The sequence below is a fragment of the Kwoniella europaea genome, chromosome 1, assembly GCF_036810445.1.
Source record: "Kwoniella europaea PYCC6329 chromosome 1, complete sequence".
Classification (NCBI taxonomy): domain Eukaryota; kingdom Fungi; phylum Basidiomycota; class Tremellomycetes; order Tremellales; family Cryptococcaceae; genus Kwoniella; species Kwoniella europaea.
Genome location: NC_089487.1, coordinates 13,759,787 through 13,781,060, shown reverse-complemented (window position 1 = coordinate 13,781,060; position 21,274 = coordinate 13,759,787). Strand labels below are relative to the sequence as shown.

The 21,274-nt window shown below is 43.0% G+C and overlaps 5 protein-coding genes across 5 annotated transcripts; 1 reads left to right on the top strand and 4 right to left on the bottom strand.

The window, feature by feature from the left end:
* Positions 1–109: 109 nt before the first annotated feature.
* Positions 110–6,824, bottom strand: V865_005251 (uncharacterized protein; the record flags this gene model as incomplete). The annotated part of the gene is made up of 27 exons (XM_066229024.1): positions 110–842; positions 920–1,062; positions 1,160–1,304; positions 1,376–1,482; positions 1,557–1,737; positions 1,819–1,907; positions 1,972–2,050; positions 2,127–2,365; positions 2,413–2,464; positions 2,526–2,630; positions 2,692–2,807; positions 2,871–3,002; positions 3,081–3,260; positions 3,330–3,450; positions 3,513–3,655; positions 3,723–3,845; positions 3,920–4,059; positions 4,116–4,203; positions 4,278–4,360; positions 4,434–4,554; positions 4,641–4,807; positions 4,885–5,177; positions 5,259–5,390; positions 5,547–6,258; positions 6,372–6,498; positions 6,585–6,653; positions 6,729–6,824. 27 exons carry the CDS (start codon positions 6,822–6,824, stop codon positions 110–112), a joined length of 4,716 nt encoding a protein of 1,571 aa, XP_066085121.1.
* Positions 6,825–7,635: 811 nt separating this feature from the next.
* V865_005250 (uncharacterized protein) lies at positions 7,636–9,737 on the bottom strand (the record flags this gene model as incomplete). The annotated part of the gene is made up of 7 exons (XM_066229023.1): positions 7,636–7,868; positions 7,950–8,577; positions 8,649–8,884; positions 8,943–9,085; positions 9,155–9,316; positions 9,410–9,520; positions 9,586–9,737. The coding sequence occupies 7 exons, from the start codon at positions 9,735–9,737 to the stop codon at positions 7,636–7,638; spliced, it is 1,665 nt and encodes a 554-aa protein (XP_066085120.1).
* Positions 9,738–14,625: 4,888 nt separating this feature from the next.
* On the top strand, positions 14,626–16,377 carry V865_005249 (uncharacterized protein; the record flags this gene model as incomplete). Its single annotated transcript, XM_066229022.1, has 6 exons — positions 14,626–14,722; positions 14,792–15,344; positions 15,405–15,686; positions 15,773–16,032; positions 16,096–16,161; positions 16,232–16,377. 6 exons carry the CDS (start codon positions 14,626–14,628, stop codon positions 16,375–16,377), a joined length of 1,404 nt encoding a protein of 467 aa, XP_066085119.1.
* Positions 16,378–16,734: 357 nt separating this feature from the next.
* V865_005248 (uncharacterized protein) lies at positions 16,735–17,873 on the bottom strand (the record flags this gene model as incomplete). The annotated part of the gene is made up of 7 exons (XM_066229021.1): positions 16,735–16,914; positions 17,033–17,113; positions 17,224–17,369; positions 17,458–17,474; positions 17,549–17,659; positions 17,751–17,811; positions 17,870–17,873. The coding sequence occupies 7 exons, from the start codon at positions 17,871–17,873 to the stop codon at positions 16,735–16,737; spliced, it is 600 nt and encodes a 199-aa protein (XP_066085118.1).
* Positions 17,874–19,709: 1,836 nt separating this feature from the next.
* V865_005247 (uncharacterized protein) lies at positions 19,710–20,908 on the bottom strand (the record flags this gene model as incomplete). Its single annotated transcript, XM_066229020.1, has 6 exons — positions 19,710–19,815; positions 19,893–20,031; positions 20,142–20,293; positions 20,373–20,595; positions 20,692–20,820; positions 20,890–20,908. The coding sequence occupies 6 exons, from the start codon at positions 20,906–20,908 to the stop codon at positions 19,710–19,712; spliced, it is 768 nt and encodes a 255-aa protein (XP_066085117.1).
* Positions 20,909–21,274: the final 366 nt, after the last annotated feature.

Here is a 21,274-nt window from a genome sequence, read left to right as displayed (position 1 = left end):
CGGAAATCCGTACCGAGTTCAAAAGTACATCATCATGTGCATAAGAGTACTGTATATCTGTTATACAACTATTCCATCACATCCATATACACCTCCACCTCCACAAGCATCACTGATCGTCAATCGGAGGAGCCAAACTAGGTATTCCAAACCCTTTAACCTGTGAGATTGGTCTCTGTCTTTCCCTCTCCTCATCGTCCAATTCAGAAGTATGGCTCGCGCTGAGACTAACACTTCTTTGACTCTGGCTTTGGCTTATACTTGAATTCGTATTTTGTCTGATCATCTCCTGAGGTCTACTAACAACTTCTGTTTCTTTTTCCTTCTGAGGAAGGATATTTTCAAATTCGTATTTACCATTTTTAGCAGTTGCAGTAGTTGGTGTCGAAGTATCTTTTTCCTCGTATATCGTCCCATTTCCATTCCCATTACTATGATTGCTAGATCCACTAAATGTTTTACCTCTTCCTCTATGTTGATTTTGATTCCCCTCGTTTGACTTAGGTTTAGGTATCAAACCTAAAGGTCCAGGAGATGATCTGGATCTACTTCGTCTTTCGATATCACCCGTTGGTGAACCTCCATCGACACTGCTTGTGGTCGTAGTATGCCTGGCAAATAGATCTTGATCTTTATCATCATTGAGGGGATCATGCCTAATTCGCCAAGACATACTCTCAACACCGACCAACTGAGTGAGAATCTCAGGATCCAATTTCACTTCAAACAGGTCCAAAATGAATCGTCGGACAGGCGCTTGATAATGATTTGTAGACACTGATCGAAGGGCTCGATGAAATAGCGTGATTGACGAGAAATATCGAGGATGTCGATTCCGCATTCTACGGTGGACAATGCCAACGGGTCGCGTCAGATTTCTGGACCCTGCATCAGATGCAGAGGAAGGGTTATGGCTTACTTCTTTAGGTTATTCATTGCTCCCGCTGCTAACACGTAGTTAGACAAGTTGGCTATGGAAGTCATGATTTCTGCTTCTAATCCTATCAGTTTAGGTAGAGATGGATAGGTGGATTCGTGATCAGGTCTTTGCCAAACATCGATCTAGAGCATCAAGACGACCAAGGGTTAGCTCTGAGTCATGATTGCATCAAAGTAAAATGTGGGAATACTTGGGTTGTCTAAAAAATTATAAACTTACATGAACGAATCGAGAAATGTCATTAGGCAAGCATAACCCAGTAGTATGCCCTAAAGGTGTTCTAGTGGATATCCAACCAAATTCTTCTAGTATTTCAGCTCCCATCCTTGATATCGATATTAAGCCGATGACGAAAAAACATGTTCTACCCGTGACATATATGTATATCAGCTATCTCTCAACGGTATGATTGTGGACGACAGCCGATAGACTAACCCTCTTAAGGTGAGTATGGGTGACTGTTCAGCGATTTCAACGATGTCTTCGATTATCTCCTCATCCTCCAGAAAAGGTAGACCACCTTCTGTAGATCCGATATTGCCCTGCATGAATACAACCAAGGTAAGATACACAATGGCAACATACGAAGGATGGTTTAAATGGAGTGGTAACATACCAAAGCCCATAGGACGCTCTTGAGATTCGTCAAAACACCCTGATCAATAGCTTCCATACCATGTAGTCTCACTATCTCGGCAAATTCAGCTACGATCCCCTTCTCCTTGATCAATTGACAACCTTCCGGTGTCTTGGTCAATTCGCCCAAAAAGTGTGTCGGAGCAGGTCCATCATATATCCTATTGACAGTCCGCCCAAGCGGTCAGCTTGCAGTCCCAACGGGAGATCTGACAGATATTTGGATTATGAAGAAAGCTCACCAGTAATCTTCGACAGTGTCAGTCGACCAAGGTCGTATAGTCTTAGATACGAAAGTCTCTGCTTCGATCACATATAATAGATTCCGTTCCTGTACGATCGATAAAATTCAGTATAATGATCTGTAACTTAGACCACATCGAAACTCAACTCACCACAAGCCAGCTTTCAAGTTCCCGTTCGATGTATTGAGCCTGATGGAGATATCGAAATCCTACACTGGTCGATACGAATCTGGTTTTGGTCAAGTGCCATCGAAGCTGTCAGTATCAACCTATAGGATGGCTGTGAGAAGACAAAAGTAGCTCACCTCATGAATAGAGGATGTCCAACATCACCTAGATGTTCCAACGTCGGTCGAAGCTGAACTACCTTTTCGAGGTTATTTGGATCCGTACACGCCTCCTCTAAGTACATGACAGCGACATCGCAAACTTCCATAGACGTATCGTAAAGTTGAGTTATCATAAGTTGTAAGCCCCAGTCTAGCAAGTTTGGTTGTTCTTGTATCAACCGACCTAGATGGTGTGTGGCGAAAAGACGCGTTTCCTATTACATGTACAATTCAGAACCTGCCCTCTACAACGATGACGTACCATATAACTCGATGTCAATGCTTTGGAAAGGACAATTCGAGGATGTGCATCACTGAAGGAATGGTAAGCTTGTTCACATCATGACGGTAGAACTGTGTCAATGTCAAGCTTACAGAGTATAATCAAAGCATTCAATGATGATCCGGATGATATCATCTCTGCTCCTCTGTTCACTGAGATGATAGAAGCACGTGAAAAACTTGAACTTTTCTAGTAACCTAAATTCAGACAGTAGATGAGCAAAATGAATTAATGCACGTGAAAGAGGGTCTAACTCACTTCATTCCTTCACGATGTCTACTAAGCGTGCCAATCATCTCAAAATAACCATAAGTAAGAGTATTCTCCAAGCGATCTCTAGCAAATATTGGTTGTGCAGTTGGCTGACCGACATACTGCAAGTAGAAATCTTGAGATCAGCTTTCCTCGTTCGGTACATGTTGAATGCCAAAACTCACCTGATCGAGCTCATTGAAACAATCCAACAACTGTTTGAGCAATTTGTCCTCAGTGATGTATTTGATACCTTCAGGGCTACTGAGCATGGTCGATATGAGTGAGCAACCGAGTTTCACCCATTTATGATTTGGCTGCGCAAGTCCATTTGAATCGTTAGCATCAATTCTTCTCCTTCTCAACGATGTTTATGGATGCGGAAGCTGGCCCACCCTAGTCCGCTTGATATCGGCAAACCTATAATTATAAGGATGGAAGAAAGAGAACAGCCTTCTAACGAATTTGGTAGCTTTGATAGCTTCATCTAGTCGTTTCGGATTCAGTAGAGGCCCTTCAATCAGATCAACGATTATCTCGTAGTTCCACTTAGTATGATCGCGATGAAGCAACAGCTAGTACAATGAAGTCAGCTCTATCGTTCCGGAATGATTTGCATCGATAGGAAGGCAGTCTTGACTCACTCCTGAGTCAACGATCATCTGCTGGAACTGTTTATCCTCGACCTGTAATCCCAATCGTAATTTCACTGATTGCACCTGTCTTTGACCTCTTTCCAATGGATCCTGTTGAGATGCGAGTGCACTACGGAGAAACACAGTCAGACCAGATGCATAGAGTACAAAAGGTATCCGGTTAGGACGCACCTGTTTTTGTCTCTGGCGGATTTCTTCCCAGCTTTACTCTGATTTCTGTTCAGACTATCGATAGATGACAGAGCTGAGAGCGCCGCCATTCTCTCTCCAGGATTCTTGAAATCGGTAGCTTCAGAGAACAGTTGGGGTAGAGACTGACGAAGATGGCGTGGACGTCAGTTTCGGCAAGTGATGGTGAGAATGTATAATAGAGATAGTTACCTGCAGCTGAGCAGCAAACCTCAATGGTAAAACCCTGTTTGCCATCTGCAAGATTTCACCCAACAGTAAAGTCGCTTTCCGATTTAAGGGACCGCTATCTTCTTCAATGACAGCGACCAGAGCCTGTAGACAAACAATCAAAGGATATCAGCATAAATCCAATGCAGGGAATTCTCTATAATTCGCGCATTACGCACCTCTAGCAGTCCAGCTTCCAGGAACACAGTCAATAGTAAAGCGACAAAGTGGTCTACCAAAGTTAATCCTTGAGCGTCTTCTTCTTCGATACTGTCATCCACCAATTGCTGAGTCGCAGCTTCCTGAGTACGAGTGTACACTACAGCTTATTCATCAGCTGATGGTGACTATAATGTAAAAACAGATGGTCCTTACCAGTCAGTCTTTTACCATCTAGAAATGCATTAGTCCATGTGGGAGATTTGATTCGTAGCGAAACAAATAGCAGATCCATTAAGGCGTTCTATATTCAGCGTACGTAGTCAGATTCTAGTGTTTAGTCACAATTGCAAGTTAAATGATCACAAAATGACTCACCCTCATATCCGCATTGGGTACATGCAATGAACTAATCAAACTCTTGACAGCTCTGTAATCGTCCATACACATATACAGTACTCCTAACCCAAGTCGAGGTGATTAGATCAATGCATCTTTTATATGTGAGTAAGAGAATATTCGAATGAGACTCACCAGACCAAGAGGAAAGTAACATCCCTATATTCCTCACTGTATTCTGCAGGTTCTCAAGATGTCTAGCATGTTGTCGAGTAGGTATTTTCCCGTATGCTTCAGTCAGACCCACAAGTACAGCCTATGGAATATAACAATGTCCATCAGCATGAAACTCAAGGCAGGAAGCGGTCGTGAATACATTCGAAAGGATCACCGCCGACTTACTTCGAGATCACCACCAGGTAAGAGCAGTTCCCGAGTCCTCGGCTGATTTACCAGGTACAGCAGTAGACCTGTTATTGCTGGACCCAATTCCGAAGGTCCATCTTTGAATGCCAATAAGACCGTTCTGAACGCATTGGAATGAACAAGACAACGTATATCCAGGACACCTATGGGCCATAGGCAACCGAGTATCAATGCGTGTCCCCGATTGTCACATATGGAACAGGTGGAAAGAGAGACATACCAATTTCGACGAGCGTTTCCATACAGACTGTCCTCATAGCATCGTCCGGATTCTCAGCGGCGCTCACGATGGCTCTCACTAGCCCGTCAGTGAGTGGTACTCTTTCGTCTAGCAACTTCTGTATCGGAGCCTCAAATTCAGCTTGGCGGGAATGCGACCGCGTCCTACTTTTGGATGTTAACGGTGAAGAAGCTGGACGAGAAGGTGGTAGAGGAGGGAGGACGATGACTGCCCGGAGTAGTCGCAGGGCCTGTTCCCTTTCGTGGACAGCTTTGGCGTCGCGGGTGAATGTGCTAAGCAAAGGAAAGGATATCTTTAGTCCTCACGTATAGATAGGGTTTACATTGTGAAGGTGAGCGGATGAGGTCACACACCGTATTATCAACCATTCCATACCACTTGCTATCATCTTTCCCCAAGCCTGCCTTGTGAGTAGGAATCTCAACAACCTATACCCCGCAGCTCTCTGACGTGGAGTGGCTACATCACCCAGGAAGGGGATCACACTATGCGTAGGAGTCAAAAGATCAGCCTGATTTCCCATTGATCTGAGTGACGATATGAAGAGTCTAAAATCGACCCTGACGGAGGGGAAAAGGAAGTCAAAAGAAGGAGAGGTCAAGAGAATAGTAAGGTCATGAGATGAGTCAAAGTGCACTTACGACTGTATAACCTCATCCATGTCGATTACCATTCTCAACCCCTCATTCACCTTGAATATCTCACTCAGGTAAATCATCACATCATACGGTTCATCATCGACCTCCCTCATCCTTGACTCCTGCACTGCTGCTTTTACCTTACCTTTCCCCTTCCCTCTTTCTAGTTCTCTCAATCGCTTGATGGATCTTTGAGAATTATCCAACAAAATTTCGAAATTCTCATCTACACCATTCCCATCTCCCCCTCTACCATCAAGATTCATGCGTTGGTCATGTACATCTTCATGGATACTTGAGTTGGATGATTTCGATCTCCAAGATGTCCCAATTCCTTCGTCCGCTATATCGTACGAACCAGAACTATACTTATGATTGAAGGCGTCTTCACCAGCAGATTTCGATCTTGGTCTTCTACCAGTAGATGGTGTCCCTTTACTTTGTGGATATTGAGGATATTCAAAGAATTCTTTGTCTCTTTCTGATTTCTCGGGGGTCAAATTGGAATAAAACCTTGGTGGTTTTGGTCTGACTGAACCACTGCCGCTTCCACTACCGTTTGGACCCGTACTTCCCAACAACGAGGATGAAAGTGAGGAAGAGAGTGAAGGTTGATATCCCCCTCCCCCTCCTCCACCACCTGTTCCCAAAGATGAATTTGAGGGATAACCATTGAGTCGGGGCTGCTGTCTTCTCCGGGTACGTTGAGGAGTGCCTACGTACATTTCATCAATATTGGTATGATCCGATCATGAGTGATTCATGTGATTTAAGACGAGTTCATCAGATATATTCAGAAGATACGTAAGTCAAGAACATATCACTCACCTCTCAATTTCTCCAACTTGTGTTCCAACGCCTTTATCCTCTCATTGGCAGCTTCCAACTGAGCCGTTATATTCTCTTTCACTTTCTCTTGATCACCCCCGTCTGCACCTCCCTTCTTCTCAATTACCTAGGAACGCAACAAAGAAACAAACCAACAGACCAGATCAGTATCTACAACAGCACATATTACAAAGTGAGGTGATGAACACTCACATCCAACATCTTCTCTGCGCCATATTGTACTCTCCTCTCTATACCTAACTTGTTCTCTATACTTTCGATCTGACCGAGTCATACCATAACACATCAGCTGTGATATCCATTAATACACTTGTAAGTGGTATAAATCGTACTTACGGATTCGTTCTCCTCGTTCTCATCTGTATTAGGGTTCCCATCAACGCTGGGTCTTGAAGGTGATGGTCTAGGGAACGTTACGTTGACATTACTCATATTGAAAGTCGACTGGAGGAAATGATCATCGATATCGTATCTTCATGTGTATGGTTCAGTCGAGCTCCAAGCATCTGAAAGACACCTGAGATGGTTGTACAAGTATGTTGATGTTTTTGTCGATGTCGAAGGGATGAGAGAAGAGAGCAGACGGTCAAAGCGTTGATTGTGAATTTAGATTGAATGGTATCTATAGCCTTCCTCTTGATCCTCTTGGTTCCACTTCAAGTCTTCTGGAAGATATGATTGTTAGTCGTTACACGTGATCGGGGTGACCTGCACGTATCAAGAAAGGAATATGGAAGGTGGTTCAAACTATGATGATAATGTTGCAAAGCTGCCGGTACAAATCATCTTTTGTTGTGAACTGACACTCTGAACTATCGGTCACCGCTTAACGGCATGGGCCGAGTGCTAGTTGCACCTCTTCCTACAGGACTGCCTGCTACCTTTCACATCGCGGCGACGAATGACATGTAGTGATGCAGATGCAGATACAGATGTAATATATGCATAGCGATAGCAGTAGCATGATGTTCCCAAGCCCAAATCAAAGGAAAAAAGTAATTATGAGATAATCGTTATATATGTATAATCAAAAAATCTATACTCAGTGATCATATGTCTCTCTCCACTTCTCCTTCTCCTTCATCTCATGGTATTCATTTGTGGTTTTATTCATCTACCTTCTACCTTCTAAACAATCATACTCTGCATTATCTGATAGAATCAATACCGCGCTTGTCTCCCTCTTTGTTCCAAATCTATATCACACGTAAAATCGTTGTTGATTCGTGTTTTCCTATTTATGTTATACTCTATCCACTATTGGGTAACTTGAAGATCCAGGTAATTCACCACCACCCGAACTTCTCTTTTCTTTATCCTGTTCAGTCTCCCAGGCTTGTGAATCAGCCAAAGCGAAATCTTCATCCATCGATTCGACAGTTTTGTCAACCAATGTGGAAGTAGGTGGGAAGATGAAAGAGAGTAAGAGGTAGATCGATGCCCCCATAGCTGTAGAAGTGAGCCATGATGCTTTGTCTATATATCAGATTCAAAGGGACCGTCAGACCCAATCCACAACTGTTGTGATAAGGTAAATATGGGATAAGGAAAACTTACAGAAGAATGAGTAATTGCCAATGTCAACTTTAGAATTGATGGCATTAATCAAACCAGGTAAATTGATTGGCACAGCAATGAGCAGAGTGACCAATGCTCTCCAATTAGTACCATATTGATATTTGTATATACCATCATTTTGGTATAACATCGGTACGTGGAACTTGGTTTTTCGTACTACCCAGTAATCCGTAATCATGATAGCTACGATAGGAGCCAAGACAATGATATATCCAGATAAGAATGTTGTCAATGCTTTGGCGGATTGTTGGATCTTCCAAGGACATGTTGCCCATCCACCGATGATGGCAGTGATGAATGCTCCTCGTTGGATGTTGAGCCATTTCGGAGCGATGAACGCAAAATCGTTAGAAGCGGCGATGGAGTTGGTGGAAATGTTGGTACCGAGAGTAGCGAGTGCGAAAGCGAATGCAACGAAGAATGCACCAGCTCGGGAAGTCCATTGAGCGATGATCATTGTGGGATCCCAGTAGAGAGTACCGTAGATTGCTTGACCGGCTGAAGCAATTACGATACCGATAAAAGAGAAAGTGAAATATACGATGGGGATGAAGAGGAGTTGCCAATATGATGCGGATGTCTTGTTAGCGTATCGAGTAAGATCCGGCTGAGCGTGTCACTCTTTCATCAGTATATATGTCCTATAATTAATCCATGATAGGTGAAGATCAGACATACAATGTTGATGGCCAAGGTGGTTTTACCGGAGATAGCAACGTTGATACCGGCAACCCAAGCCCAGGACCTAGTGGATCCAGTCAAAGTACTATGTTTGGCGAAGACTGGACCAGATCCACCAGTTGTGTTAACTGCCCAACCGAGGGTGGCAAAGGCAGCGATAATGGCAACGATGGATTTGACAAAGAAGAGCCATCTCATCTTTCTGGGGTGGATCATGACGAGAGGGAATTGGACTGGAGATATGCAACGTCAGCGCAGATTCCCTGGTATCTATGTTACCTGTTCACGCACTGGTCCAGAAAACGAAGTAAGCGATCATCTTGTTACTGGTCACGCCCTGAGATGCAGAGATGGTGTTGGGGTAGGTTTTGAGCTGTGGCCAGATGGCTTCGAGGCAGATGAGAGTACATGAGGCACCGATGAAAGTGTTGATACTAGATAAACACAAGAAGCACAGATCAGCATGATCCAATCTTGAAGCATTGATGATGACCTTGACCTACCCGAAGTAGATAAGACCGAGAACCAGACGAGATACCACAGCGAAGTAAGAGAAGTAGAAACCCAATGACGCTCTTGAAGCAATGGAGAATGGGATGTGATGTCTCGATCCGATCGTACCGTTCAATGCTACAGCAGCAGCGATGATAATGTTACCGATGGCACTGGACGATTGATGCTTTTGTCAGCCAGCCACTCGTCACCTTGTTATGCACAGACCCAGTGAGTGGGTTGAGTTGTCAGGGTGAAACACTCACATAGCAGCAGAGGCCTCACGCCAACTGAGACCCATAGCAACGATGGATCCAGCTTGTTGCATCGTACCGACGTTGGCACCGTCAGACAGCCATAAGAACAGGTAATGAATTCTGTTAAAAATCTCTCGTCAGCTCATGGTTATCAAAAGGTAGCAGTATGAGGGGGTTTGACTTACGCTCTCCAATTTCTCTGATCGACTGGCACAACGTCTACATCCGCATTGGACCATCCATCTCGAGTAGCGTAAGAGGCAGGTGGAGTATCGAGGTACCAATAGTCCCTCGTGAACCATTTCTTAGGTTCGATGTTCTTCAGTGAACTGAACATCTTCTCTTTTATTGTTAAATGAGTATGGTCGAAATTATCTGACTTGGGTGAGACCAGCAAGTATCTTTCGGCAGTCGTCTGGTTTCGATCGGTATCGTGTGTTGGATGAGGGAACATGAATCGAGAGTAAGAAGAACCAGAAGAGAAATGATGATGATGTTAGCTACTATCTCGATGATGAAAGTAGTGTTTGGTGTACGGTTGCGAGTATGACACCAGGCACAACAAGAAATGGATAGACAAACCACAAGGGTATATGTCGAGATTGAAGCTAGAACAAGATGAAGGAGTAACGAAAAGAGGATACGAGCTAGTGAAGACTAGTGGGAGTGAGAGAATGAATTCAAAGGTGGGTGGAGTCGACCTAGAGAGAGGTGGGTATCGATGGTGGTATATATATTGTTTTCTCTCCTCTCGAACATAGCAACATGGTTCGACTTGTTTTCCACTGATGATTGATCATTGATTGAATGATGCGCCTTGGTCGTCAAGGTTTTGGGTTTGATCATGGCAAATGATGATGAATGATGTGGTGTCCTTCCCCGGCACTCCTACTCCGCTCCCACGCACAGTCACTCTCCACCTATCAAGCATCAAGCCATGTGTGATGTCTACATCGCGGGAGATACAAGCTAAGAAGCATACAGTACATGTGCATGCACAGGATGGTTCTGGTCTTGTACCTGTACCTCGTTTGGGGGTCAAACCTCATCACCTCATCACCATCAGATAGAAAAAAAAAAGGAACAGATATGTTCAAAACAGGGGACGAAGCGTTAAATCAAATGACAGGAATGAAACGATCAAAGCGGCTCAGGCACCCTTCTCCCCCCTCAAGGCCGAGAATAGAGAGTATCAAAAAAGAGGGGACGATCATTCCAAAGGCAGGTAGGTGGGTGAACACGACGTTGAAAGGATAGAGATCATGATGAAAGTGGGGGATAAGACAACTCACATAGTCCGTATCGGTACCTTTTATCTAAACTCAAGTACTTCTATGTTCTTATGTCCTTCGATATGCGTGATCAGCCGATGATATTGGTTTGGTTTGGTTGCTTTGCTTTGATCGGTTTCAGTCGGGACCGTTCACTGATTGATGGTCGTCAAGGAGGGCGTAGTGATGTTGTCGTTTCGTGATCGATCTGTGAATGCTTGAAATCTCAAACTTCTGAACTCAAGTACTAATGATCTTCTTGGCGAGGGAGTCGAACTCAGTGGGTAGTTATCGTTCGTTGGTCTTTTCCAGATTAACAATTATGATATCTTCAATTTATTCTAAGATCCTGCGGTGATCTGGTATTTATGACAAGAGAACAACAAAAACAGAGTCGCATCTGATTTCGTCCGAATAGTATCTCTTTGACTGTTGCTTGATGATCGGTCGGCAGGTGTCTGTATTTTGAGTGGTACCGTACGATACTAAGTATTGGTAAGAAAAGGGCAAGATTGAAGGGTTGAAGGGTTTATACACAAGTAGATGAATATGGCGTTTCTATCTACGCTAATACCACTTTGATCTCGTAGCGAGAATAGCAGGAATGCGAAGTACAAGTATGTAGTAACCAGACAAAATGTATCGCAAAGAAAGAGTAAGAGGACACTAAAAATCAGGTATGGATATATCAATCTGAATTAGAACAATAAGAAAAAGGCTACTACTACTACGGGCAGTAGTGCAGTTGTACCTGAAAAACCTCTGAAATCCAATCGAGATAAGAGTTTTGACTCGTAAGACAGAAAGAAAAGATTAACGTTAAATTTACTTCCATACCGTAATTTCTCCTCACCCCCCGTTCGGGTTCTCTTCATCACAAAGAAAATCAATTCAGATATTCAAATGGCATATGTGAAAGCTTACTCATGACTTATTCGGAGTCATCCAGGCTCTTATCTCCTTCCTCTTTGACTGATCAAGCCCAAATTCGTAGCGAGGTATGGAAGGTTTGTCACCTGCCAAAAAATCAAAAAGGGGGAGAGAGTGAAAAATATGAAACAAAGCTAAAAGATCAGCCCATCCCGTACATGACAAAAGTGCCCTGACCATTGAAAATGCAGTCAATCAATCAGTCATCTCTACTCATGAAATGCGATATCTTTCTGCATGGCATACCGTGATCACGATCGTAAGCGCTTTTATGAAAATACACAGTGTATATATATGTATATAGATATACGTGGTAGGACAGAAATGAGATCTCACGTGGAGAAGACAGCATAAAGTGTATGGATGAAGGATTGTATTCATACACGTACATGCCAGCAGTCTCAATTGTCTTGTACCTGATTTGGAAACAAGCTTCAAAGTTGCACATCGAGACGAGGAAGAGAAAAACGTACCTTTGTTCCTCCTAACTTTCTCCTCTCCCCCTCTTATTCGCTACCTTATATCTCCTCGCTTCCATCATCTGGTGACCTGCTTCAGTGTACTGTACATGGTATATGTCAGTCTATACCCAAGACGACGGTACAGGTACGGCATATACTTCCTCCCCTCCCCCAATCGGTCATTTGCGGAAGACCTATTGAGCTCGTTTCCCCGTCGCATACGCATCTTGACTCCGTCAACAGTAGCATCTGCTATAACCAGTACTGGTACAAACGCACGCTTAGCAGGGTATATCAGAACCAGACTGATCGAGACCCATGTTGTTGTGTATACCTTCCATGCAAAGTCTCAGTCCGATCGGGTGATTCTATTTCGGCAATTGCATCAATACGCATGCAGTACAAATCCCGATAAAAGCGGTAAGCTAAGAAATAACTTTGCTGGGCATACGAACCAATCGAATTTTAGGCGGTCCAGCACTCACTTTAGTTCAGGTTGGTTGGGGAAGGCAGAACATGTGTTCATTTATACTTGTATGTACAGCAGCACGATCGGAGATGAAGGTACCAATCAAGCCGAGTAGAGTAACCCCGAAATACACGCTACAGTAGAGTAGATGCTCTTCAACGCCTCAGGATCTTCATCATCCATTCAGGCACTCAGCCTCATTTCCTCCTCTCCACTTGTAAGCGATGAAATCAAATTAAATCTCAGCTTACTCGAGTATGGTTCTCAGTTCACCGTAAAACTTTCGTCTTGCAGTCCTACAGACTAAATACGAACGCGTCATCCTTCTTGCTCATGAGCAGAGCTCGCTCAGGCCAACAGTCAGATTCATAGCCTAAGGAACCGAGTTGAGATCCCGCTTGACTGAACCCGAAGCCTGTAAACTCTTTAATATTCCCGATAGACAGAACAATTAAAAATACCCGAACCAGCCATACATCAACCCCTCAGAAGAACAAGTCTGGACTGCCCAACTCAAACTCACACGAAGACGAATACATACCTCACTGTGGTTCGTCTGGATATATCGATACGGTGGCTTTCTTTGTCCGTCCCGTCATACGCACTGCGGCGGCTTATACGGTAATTTCGAACGAAGTTACCGGTAATCTTAGTCTAGTCCCAAGAGAAACCAGAATCAAAATCGAATATCCCCTCCAGTTCAATCCAATTGACAACATACATACAGTTTCTTCATTCCATTTTGGTGTTTATGCGGCAACGCGACTTGGGTTGGATTGGATTGGGGAATTAATCCGACAGACATCCATATATGATACAAATCAAGTAGGCACCAAAACGCCCTGACGACAACAGAAGTACAATTTACCCATTAAACTCACCCTACATTCCTTGGGAGTTAGCGCCATTCCAAACATCAAACAAACATCGACTATCGACTATCGACTGTCTCCACGTTCCACGTTTGTTGGTATAGTGGGAACCCTTTTCCCGAAGCGCTAAAGCTTTGATCGCCCTTGACATCAAATTAACAATTAAATCCGAAATACCAAAGATCACCATAAAAGATCGAAGACCGAAAAGTCCTATAATCAAGTTCAATTTTGCAAAAGGTGTCAGACGAGTTGATCATCTTCCTCCCTCAACAATAACCCATACGAGGATACATAGTTGGACAAACACCATACTGTAGACAGTTATCGATTGTTTAATTTGAACTGCTTTGTCCTTTTCAAGGACATTTGCGAAACGAGGGATCGATCTCATCGCTCGTCGACAGTACTTGAGATCGACTTCAAGGTCTGCTCGCGGTCAACTCACACAAGCTCCATCTGCAAAAGGGAGGTGGACAATCATCAGCATCACCATCATCAACAAACCCATCCAAAGGAAGTCAAGATCATCAAAGTCGTGGTTAGTCGCTCGTTTGCGCCCTCGATCCATATTGCTTCCGGTACGACCATCCTCAACACCATCACCATCAAATAAGAAGTAGTCATCCTTCTCTATCACCAACACGCATGGGATCATCAAATTTATCGAACATCAAATTCTAGACGCTCGACTTTCGACATTGTTTTGTGTATATTCCGTCGAGCCGTTCCGACAATTTCAATTCAATCCAACAACATCCGATATTCCTATCATCCTCCCATCCTTTCGACTTCCAATTCAACACACAAACCGCACCACGTTGTCCAGTTTGTGTGATTGTGATAGTTCCATTATACTGCATCACATCAAAGCAACTTGAACTTCCCACCACAATCCGAGACACGTATTGAACTTCCGACCCTTGTGCTACTTCTTTTCATCCTATCTCCTGCCCTTGGCATCGCATCTTGTCCTGTATCAGAGCAGAGCATGAATCATCGTACAAAGGATAATCAACCATCGATTTCAACGAATCTTCACCACAATTTGTGTATATAACAATAAGTTGAATACCTCGTCAGTAAGGCAACTCCCCATTTTGGAAATAGTAGTCAATGCCATTCAAATCGAAGAATACATCAATCTCTAAATTCCGCATTTCTTCATCAACTACAAAAAATATATCATACCAGTAACAGTAATATCCGATCTTACGATCACATGGACCCCGCTCAAGCTGGACCTTCGAGTCCCAAACTCCAAAGTTCTTCAGAATCAGGTGCATCTACTCTCTCCCCACCTATATTCGCTTCTATAGGTAAGCCTTTCAATCTCATTCATTGGTATGTCAGATATTTGGACTGATTGTGTATGTTAAATTAACTAGGAACGGTTTTGATCGACGCCTTCGATTCGCCACCTCGTCCTATTCTAGATGTCGAACCTGAACCTGAAGCTTCATCAAATTTGACCGCTCTTGCAAAAGGAACAACAGGCTTACCTACACCGCCTACACCCAATACCGACACTCCATCTAGTTCTACGTCTACTATTCCTCAACCACAGACGAAATCTTTTTTTCTGCCCATCGCTGTCCCGAGCCTTTCGAACTTGGTCACTCCCAAGACCTCACCTGTACCTTCTGCTGGACCCTCCACACCGCAATTATCCCTCGATGATGTCCCGATCCCAAATGCAGATGAGGTCTATGAGATGTTAGGTGGTGGAGGGCTTTATGCTCTTGTAGGTGCCAGATTATGGGTGACACCTGATAAGTTACGTACCTTGGTGGATAGAGCGCCAGAAGAGGAGGAGTCGGATGTTCCAAAAGAAGCGGAGGATAAGCTTAATGCGTTAGGGGAAGATATATGGGTATGGAATAGGGGTAAAGGGACGAAGATGACTAGAGCGAGAATACGGTATGAAGGTGATGTCAGATTGTAAGTCTAAGCTCTGATACATAACGGGGGAAAGTATATTTGCTGATGGTGGCATGATAGCTTTCAACACGTTGTCAAAGCTCCTCATCGAACGATGAAGCAATTATTGGCTTCTCCTCTTTGTGGAGCACAATATCTGCATATAAGTCCACCTTGGTCACCTGAAGACGTCTCTGGATTATTGGACGAAATGAAGTCTCTCAAGCAGAAAAGGTCAAATGGTAATTCGGAAATCAATGCTATCTGGGAACCGAAGATAGTATTTGAACCTACTCCACCTTCATGCCATCCAGGACAGAAAGAATGGTTGGAAAAGATCGTACCGTTTATTGAAGTTTTATCGTAAGTCTAAATCCCCCCATTTAAACTTTGTATGACTATATCATGTTGAATTTCTAATGATTGATGGTTGTTGATTGTATTTGTAGACCTAATCACGAAGAGATCTTCTCCATACTTGGCATATCACCTATGAAAATCACCGATCCTCGACTCCGTACCACTGTAGAAGAAGTCATCAAGCATTTTATCTATACCGTTGGAATAGGGAAGAATGGTAAGGGAATCATGATTGTAAGATGTGGTAAATTGGGTTCATGTGTGGGTACGAAAGACAAAGGGTTGAAATGGTGTCCTGCCTACTTCCAAGAGGGAGAGAGCAAATCGAAAGTCAAGGATGTTACTGGTGGTAAGTTTTGCCGCATTACCCCTGAAAATGATTCATCAGGCTGATGGTGAAGTTTATGTCCAGCTGGGAACTCCTTCTTGGGCGGTTATTGTGCAGGACTGAGTTTGACGAATAATGATCCATATGAAGGTATGTCCCTTCTGTTCCAAATACGAAACAGTTGAGACAAAAGCTGATCATATATAACAAACGAATTTAGCATTACTCTACGGTACAGTATCCGCGTCATTTGTCATCGAGCAATTCGGTCTTCCGACTCTCACTCGAAGTGATGGTATAGAGAAGTGGAATGACGATAGTCCGCAGAAACGATTAGAGATTTTACGAAGACGAGTAGATTTCTAAGGAAACAGTGGTTTCTTCGTCGGACCACGGATTTCAGTATTGATATGAGGGACATGAGGGACATTAGGATAGGTTACAGTTACAGTTACATTTACAATCGGGTTGGAGAGGATCTCATTAAACATTTGTCATCAATCGCATCAGCTCATAGTATATACCTTGCATTATCTCATTTATGTCTGAATCGGAATAGGGATTATACGAACAAACAAACAACCAACAACACATCAACTTGTCATGCATACATTGTTATATGGGGTATAGTCCTCGGTGCAGGGTATATTATGTTGTGTCCTACAAGATGAAGAGGTATTTTTTGGTTTGGTAAAACGCTGAGGCTCAGGAGCCTGGTCCCACCTATGATATGGCACCACCTTGATTCGTACTGGTTGTTGTAGATAGTATACCACTCCAATATAACCTGCCTGCTACTTCGTTGATCAACCAATTCATACCTTTCTCCAAGCCTTTTCCCGTATATGCTGAACATGGATGAACGATCCATCGGTGTGATATTATCGACTTGAGGTCAAGAGCCTAGATATAACACATCAATCAGCATCATACTAGAGATATCGATCGTCCATGAATGCACATGACATATATACATAATAGACCGAAAATGATTGCGTGAATTTGGGTAAAATCGACTTACATCTCGTATTTCTTCCAAGCTCATCGATCCTTGCAAATCCTGTTTATTCGCAAAAACAAGTAATGTTGCACCTGCCAATCTCTACGTGGTCGCAACGGTCACCACACATCAGCTATATTCCTTTTGTCCAATGATGCTTGGGTAAAACCCAAAGGTGATGAATAGAGACTAAGATTAAGTCTGAAACTCACTTCTTCCTTTAACAAACCTTTAAGTTCGCTCTGACAATCATCCATCCTCATCCTATCTGAAGAATCTACTACCCAAACTACCGCGTCTGTAGATTCAAAGTAATTTCTCCAATATGGACGGAGAGTACGCTGTCCTCCTACGTCCCCTACGTTCATCATCGTGCAGTCTCAGCTCACTTATCTTCCGTCTAATTCTTACATATTTGCTTGTAAGATAGGAAGACAGTCTCTTACAAATGTTCAATGTATATCTATTCATCAATGGAGCACGAGCATCAGCTATCAGCATGATTACGAATATCAGAGTAGAAGAGTGGTTACTCACCCATCCCTTATTAACGTCTTTATGTTAAATCCCAATGTAGGACTGATATCTGATATATTCTCATCATTCAATTTCTTCAATATCGTTGTCTTTCCTGCATTATCCAGTCCCCTACGAGTACAAGTATTTTCATCAGTTTGTACATGTTCCCTTTGACACCAATACCAAATCAAAGTGGAGGTAGAGATGTAGACATACTCACAAGAAGAGGATTCTAATTTCCTTTGATTTCGCTTTATTCTTCCTTATTATCGTGAGTAGGCCTATACAATGCCCGATAGACCATCAGTCAATGGATAGTAATTTGGGGTGCGGCCTTACCCATATTGATATGCTGCCTTGATGTATTGTTGAGGTAAATGGTAGTGAAGCCTCAAGTGAAGATGAGGATACGAAGGAATGGTTGAAAGAGGTCAGGTCAAGTGGAGGCTCGAGTGACTCTAGTGATTGTGGTGTTCACCTTCAGTTCAACGGCTCTTCATAGGATACATACAGTATTTTCATAGGATACATGGCTCTTTCATAGGATACATACAGTATTGGTAACTACCCTGCATCCATACGTCACCAACCTCCTCGGAAGGGTAAGAGAAGTACTGATCAGGATTGGATACAAAGGAGAATGTGCTTCTAGATGGAAGACCTGATTGACACATCTGATACGACATCATCCACGATCATCTCCCCATATACTGGATGACTGGGTGTACGAACATCAATGAGATGATATTCACCACACTGCTTACTGACTCTACCTTCCACATTGAGACTGATCATGCCAAGCAAGAAGACACTATCAAATTCCTCTACTCCCGCTCGTCGCAAACCAATCTCCTGTACCTGTCCGAGAGGAGATCACAAAGATCCACAAGGTAACTTTGGAGAACAGAAACTACCAGATAACACCACAAGTGAACCAGTAAGGTGTCGTACGGACGTATTTAAGACTTATGAGGTATCAGGAGGAAATACAACTTGTTCGAAATGTGTCAGTCCAATCCAAGCTCGAATTCATACGTTACGATTAAATGCGCACGAACGCTCAATAGGGGGAAAGGCTGACGAAAAATTTGTTTGTGATAGAGCGAAAACTTGATTCATGCTTTATCATACACCACCGACAGCAAGACTGCCCACGATGATTATCTGAAGATGATGATGGATGACTTTCAGGTTGTTTATCGTGGGACGTATGGGAATGGAGCGAGATGGATGCAGTATTATCGTGAGAATAAAGAAAGTTATATGGCCAGGATAAAGAAGTCACGACAAGATGATAGTTTGGGTACTTATACACAGGACGAAAGAGCTGATAAACGCATTGAAGATTCTCATCCTGTGCGATCCACTCTTGTCCCGGATGGTACAGCTGAAATGAACAGACCTGCCATACTTTGGCCAGCGGACCTTCTCCCAAAAACACTACACGCCTCTCACGACCAAGAGATCGATCCTCTGTCGTATGTTCAAATAGAATCCAACCACAGCGCAATTGGTACCAAAACTCCGAGCTTTACTCAGCTGGGCTACTCTGAATTAAACGCAGACCCGATGTATTACGTTTCGCAAGATGACATAGGACATAATCGATGGCCCGACGGCAATATCATATTCGAGAATGAAGGATATCATTCTCATTTGGTCTTTTCGGATCAGATGGTTTCTACCCGGCCAGGACAGGATTATCTCCAAAATATGAACGATCCCAAAGCCCATCCTCTCTCTATGTATGAGCATTCGTATCTGTTGGGACAGAACACCAATAACTGGACAGCAAATCCTAATCCGTATTTATCAGTAGATTCAGACATAGACATGCCAATGATCATTGAATATCCTGACGCCGAGCAAACCTTGACGAGCCATGGTGATATCGGAGTTTCAAGTCGGAATCGATATTGCCTGCCTACGACTTGGGATGGCCAGTACAGTCAGATCTCAAGGGATGGGAGGGAAAGCAACCATATCCACCAGGGCTAAGCATGCAAGACAAGTTTTACAAGGGTACAATAAATTAACGCTGGGTATGTCAATTGTCCATGCATGTTATGACGTAGTGAATAATAACATCGATGATATTATTTGTCTGTAATGAAAGTTACATGTACAACAGCACTATGACAGATTATCGTGTACTGTGAACAAACCTATCGTTGTCCTCTCAATCCTCTAAGACAATGACAGTACCATATTCGTCCTTGAGCTCCTTCAGTTTTTCGTTCAACGTTCCTACCCAGTACGGATCGCCCATCTGTAATGTGTCCACTCTGTCGTATTCCGATAAAACAACCATAAGGCATCAGAACAAAAGTCATCTTGGGTTCTGTGGTTGACTCGTACTTACGTTGTAGAATTGACATCAGATCCTTCACCATCGACATTAGTCACTACTCTATATTTGATCACTTCTGCTGCGTCATCATGTTGATCAACATCGTTTTCTCCGGTTGATAGAATGACGATCTTCCTCTTGAGATTTTGTACTGGACAATGAACCAAACGCAGATCAGATCAATATCAATTTTCGAATCCCCTTTCACCCCCCTCAATGAAATGGAATCAAAACATGTAAGTAAAGTTTGAGGCGACTCACGATAATCCTTATCAGACAGATCAGTCAATTTCTTAGTCTTCTTGCCCGTTAACCACTTTAAGATATCTTCAGGATCACCTTGCTCAATCGATAAATCATTTTCACCATTTGTGATTGTCTTGACCAAAGCATATTCCATCCCAAGCCACCACCTATCGTTCGCAATAGCATAATATATAATAGTATAAGCGTTTACATCCTTATAAAAGAGAGTCATTTGATTCGACTTACCAATTAGCCTGGACGTAATCAACGTCAAAAGCATCTTTGACCTCATCAGTAGAAACTTCCACATCTTTTTTCTCTCCATTATCGTATATCGTAAAAGTCGCTTTATCCGTTAGGGCTTGTTCGCCTGATGGCTTGATGTGGTCTTTGGCCCATTCAGAATTGGAATTCAGTATAAGAGATAGAAGTGATACTTTTATACCTGAATCGTTGTCATATGAAGGATCTAAATTGAACAAACCAGAAAACAAAAAGCATCAACCTGATTCACGAATCTCATAAAGTACTTCTTCAGGTTTTGAGGGAGGAGTGGTAGACTTACCTTTGGTGAAATCATCTTTGGATGGAGCGTCAGCATTCCAAAGTTGGACTGCACTACCTCCTCGACGAGTATGGGAATAGGGGACAACCGCTCCCAGAGCGAGTTGTACCATACCGAGGAGGACGAAACCTGCACAAATCGAAGATGTCATTCAGCTTATCACAGACTTAGATCGTGATTGTTCTATAGAACACTTACTGTGAGTCAATGCTAACATCTTCTTTAAGCTTATATAACAGTATGTAGTTGATAGTTTAATTCTTATTTGTTTATGTGTGTTAGTGTTTATTTCCTGAGGAGCGGTAATTTTGGTTATGATATTCAGTATTGATTTACCAAAGATACGTTATCTAGTATATTAACAAAATACAATGAGGAGGAAACAAGAAAGAGTCAGTCATGTTCATCTACTTGATACATTGTTATATTTATACCTACCGCCCATACGATCAATCTTTGTTCATCCTTTCATTGATAGTCAAAAAGGATCGCTGAGTACGCCATATTTTTGTTGTAGTATACAAGATCTGACAGTCCACCAGTTGAAAGGTATGAGCAAGGGTGGGAGTTGATTGATGTGAGT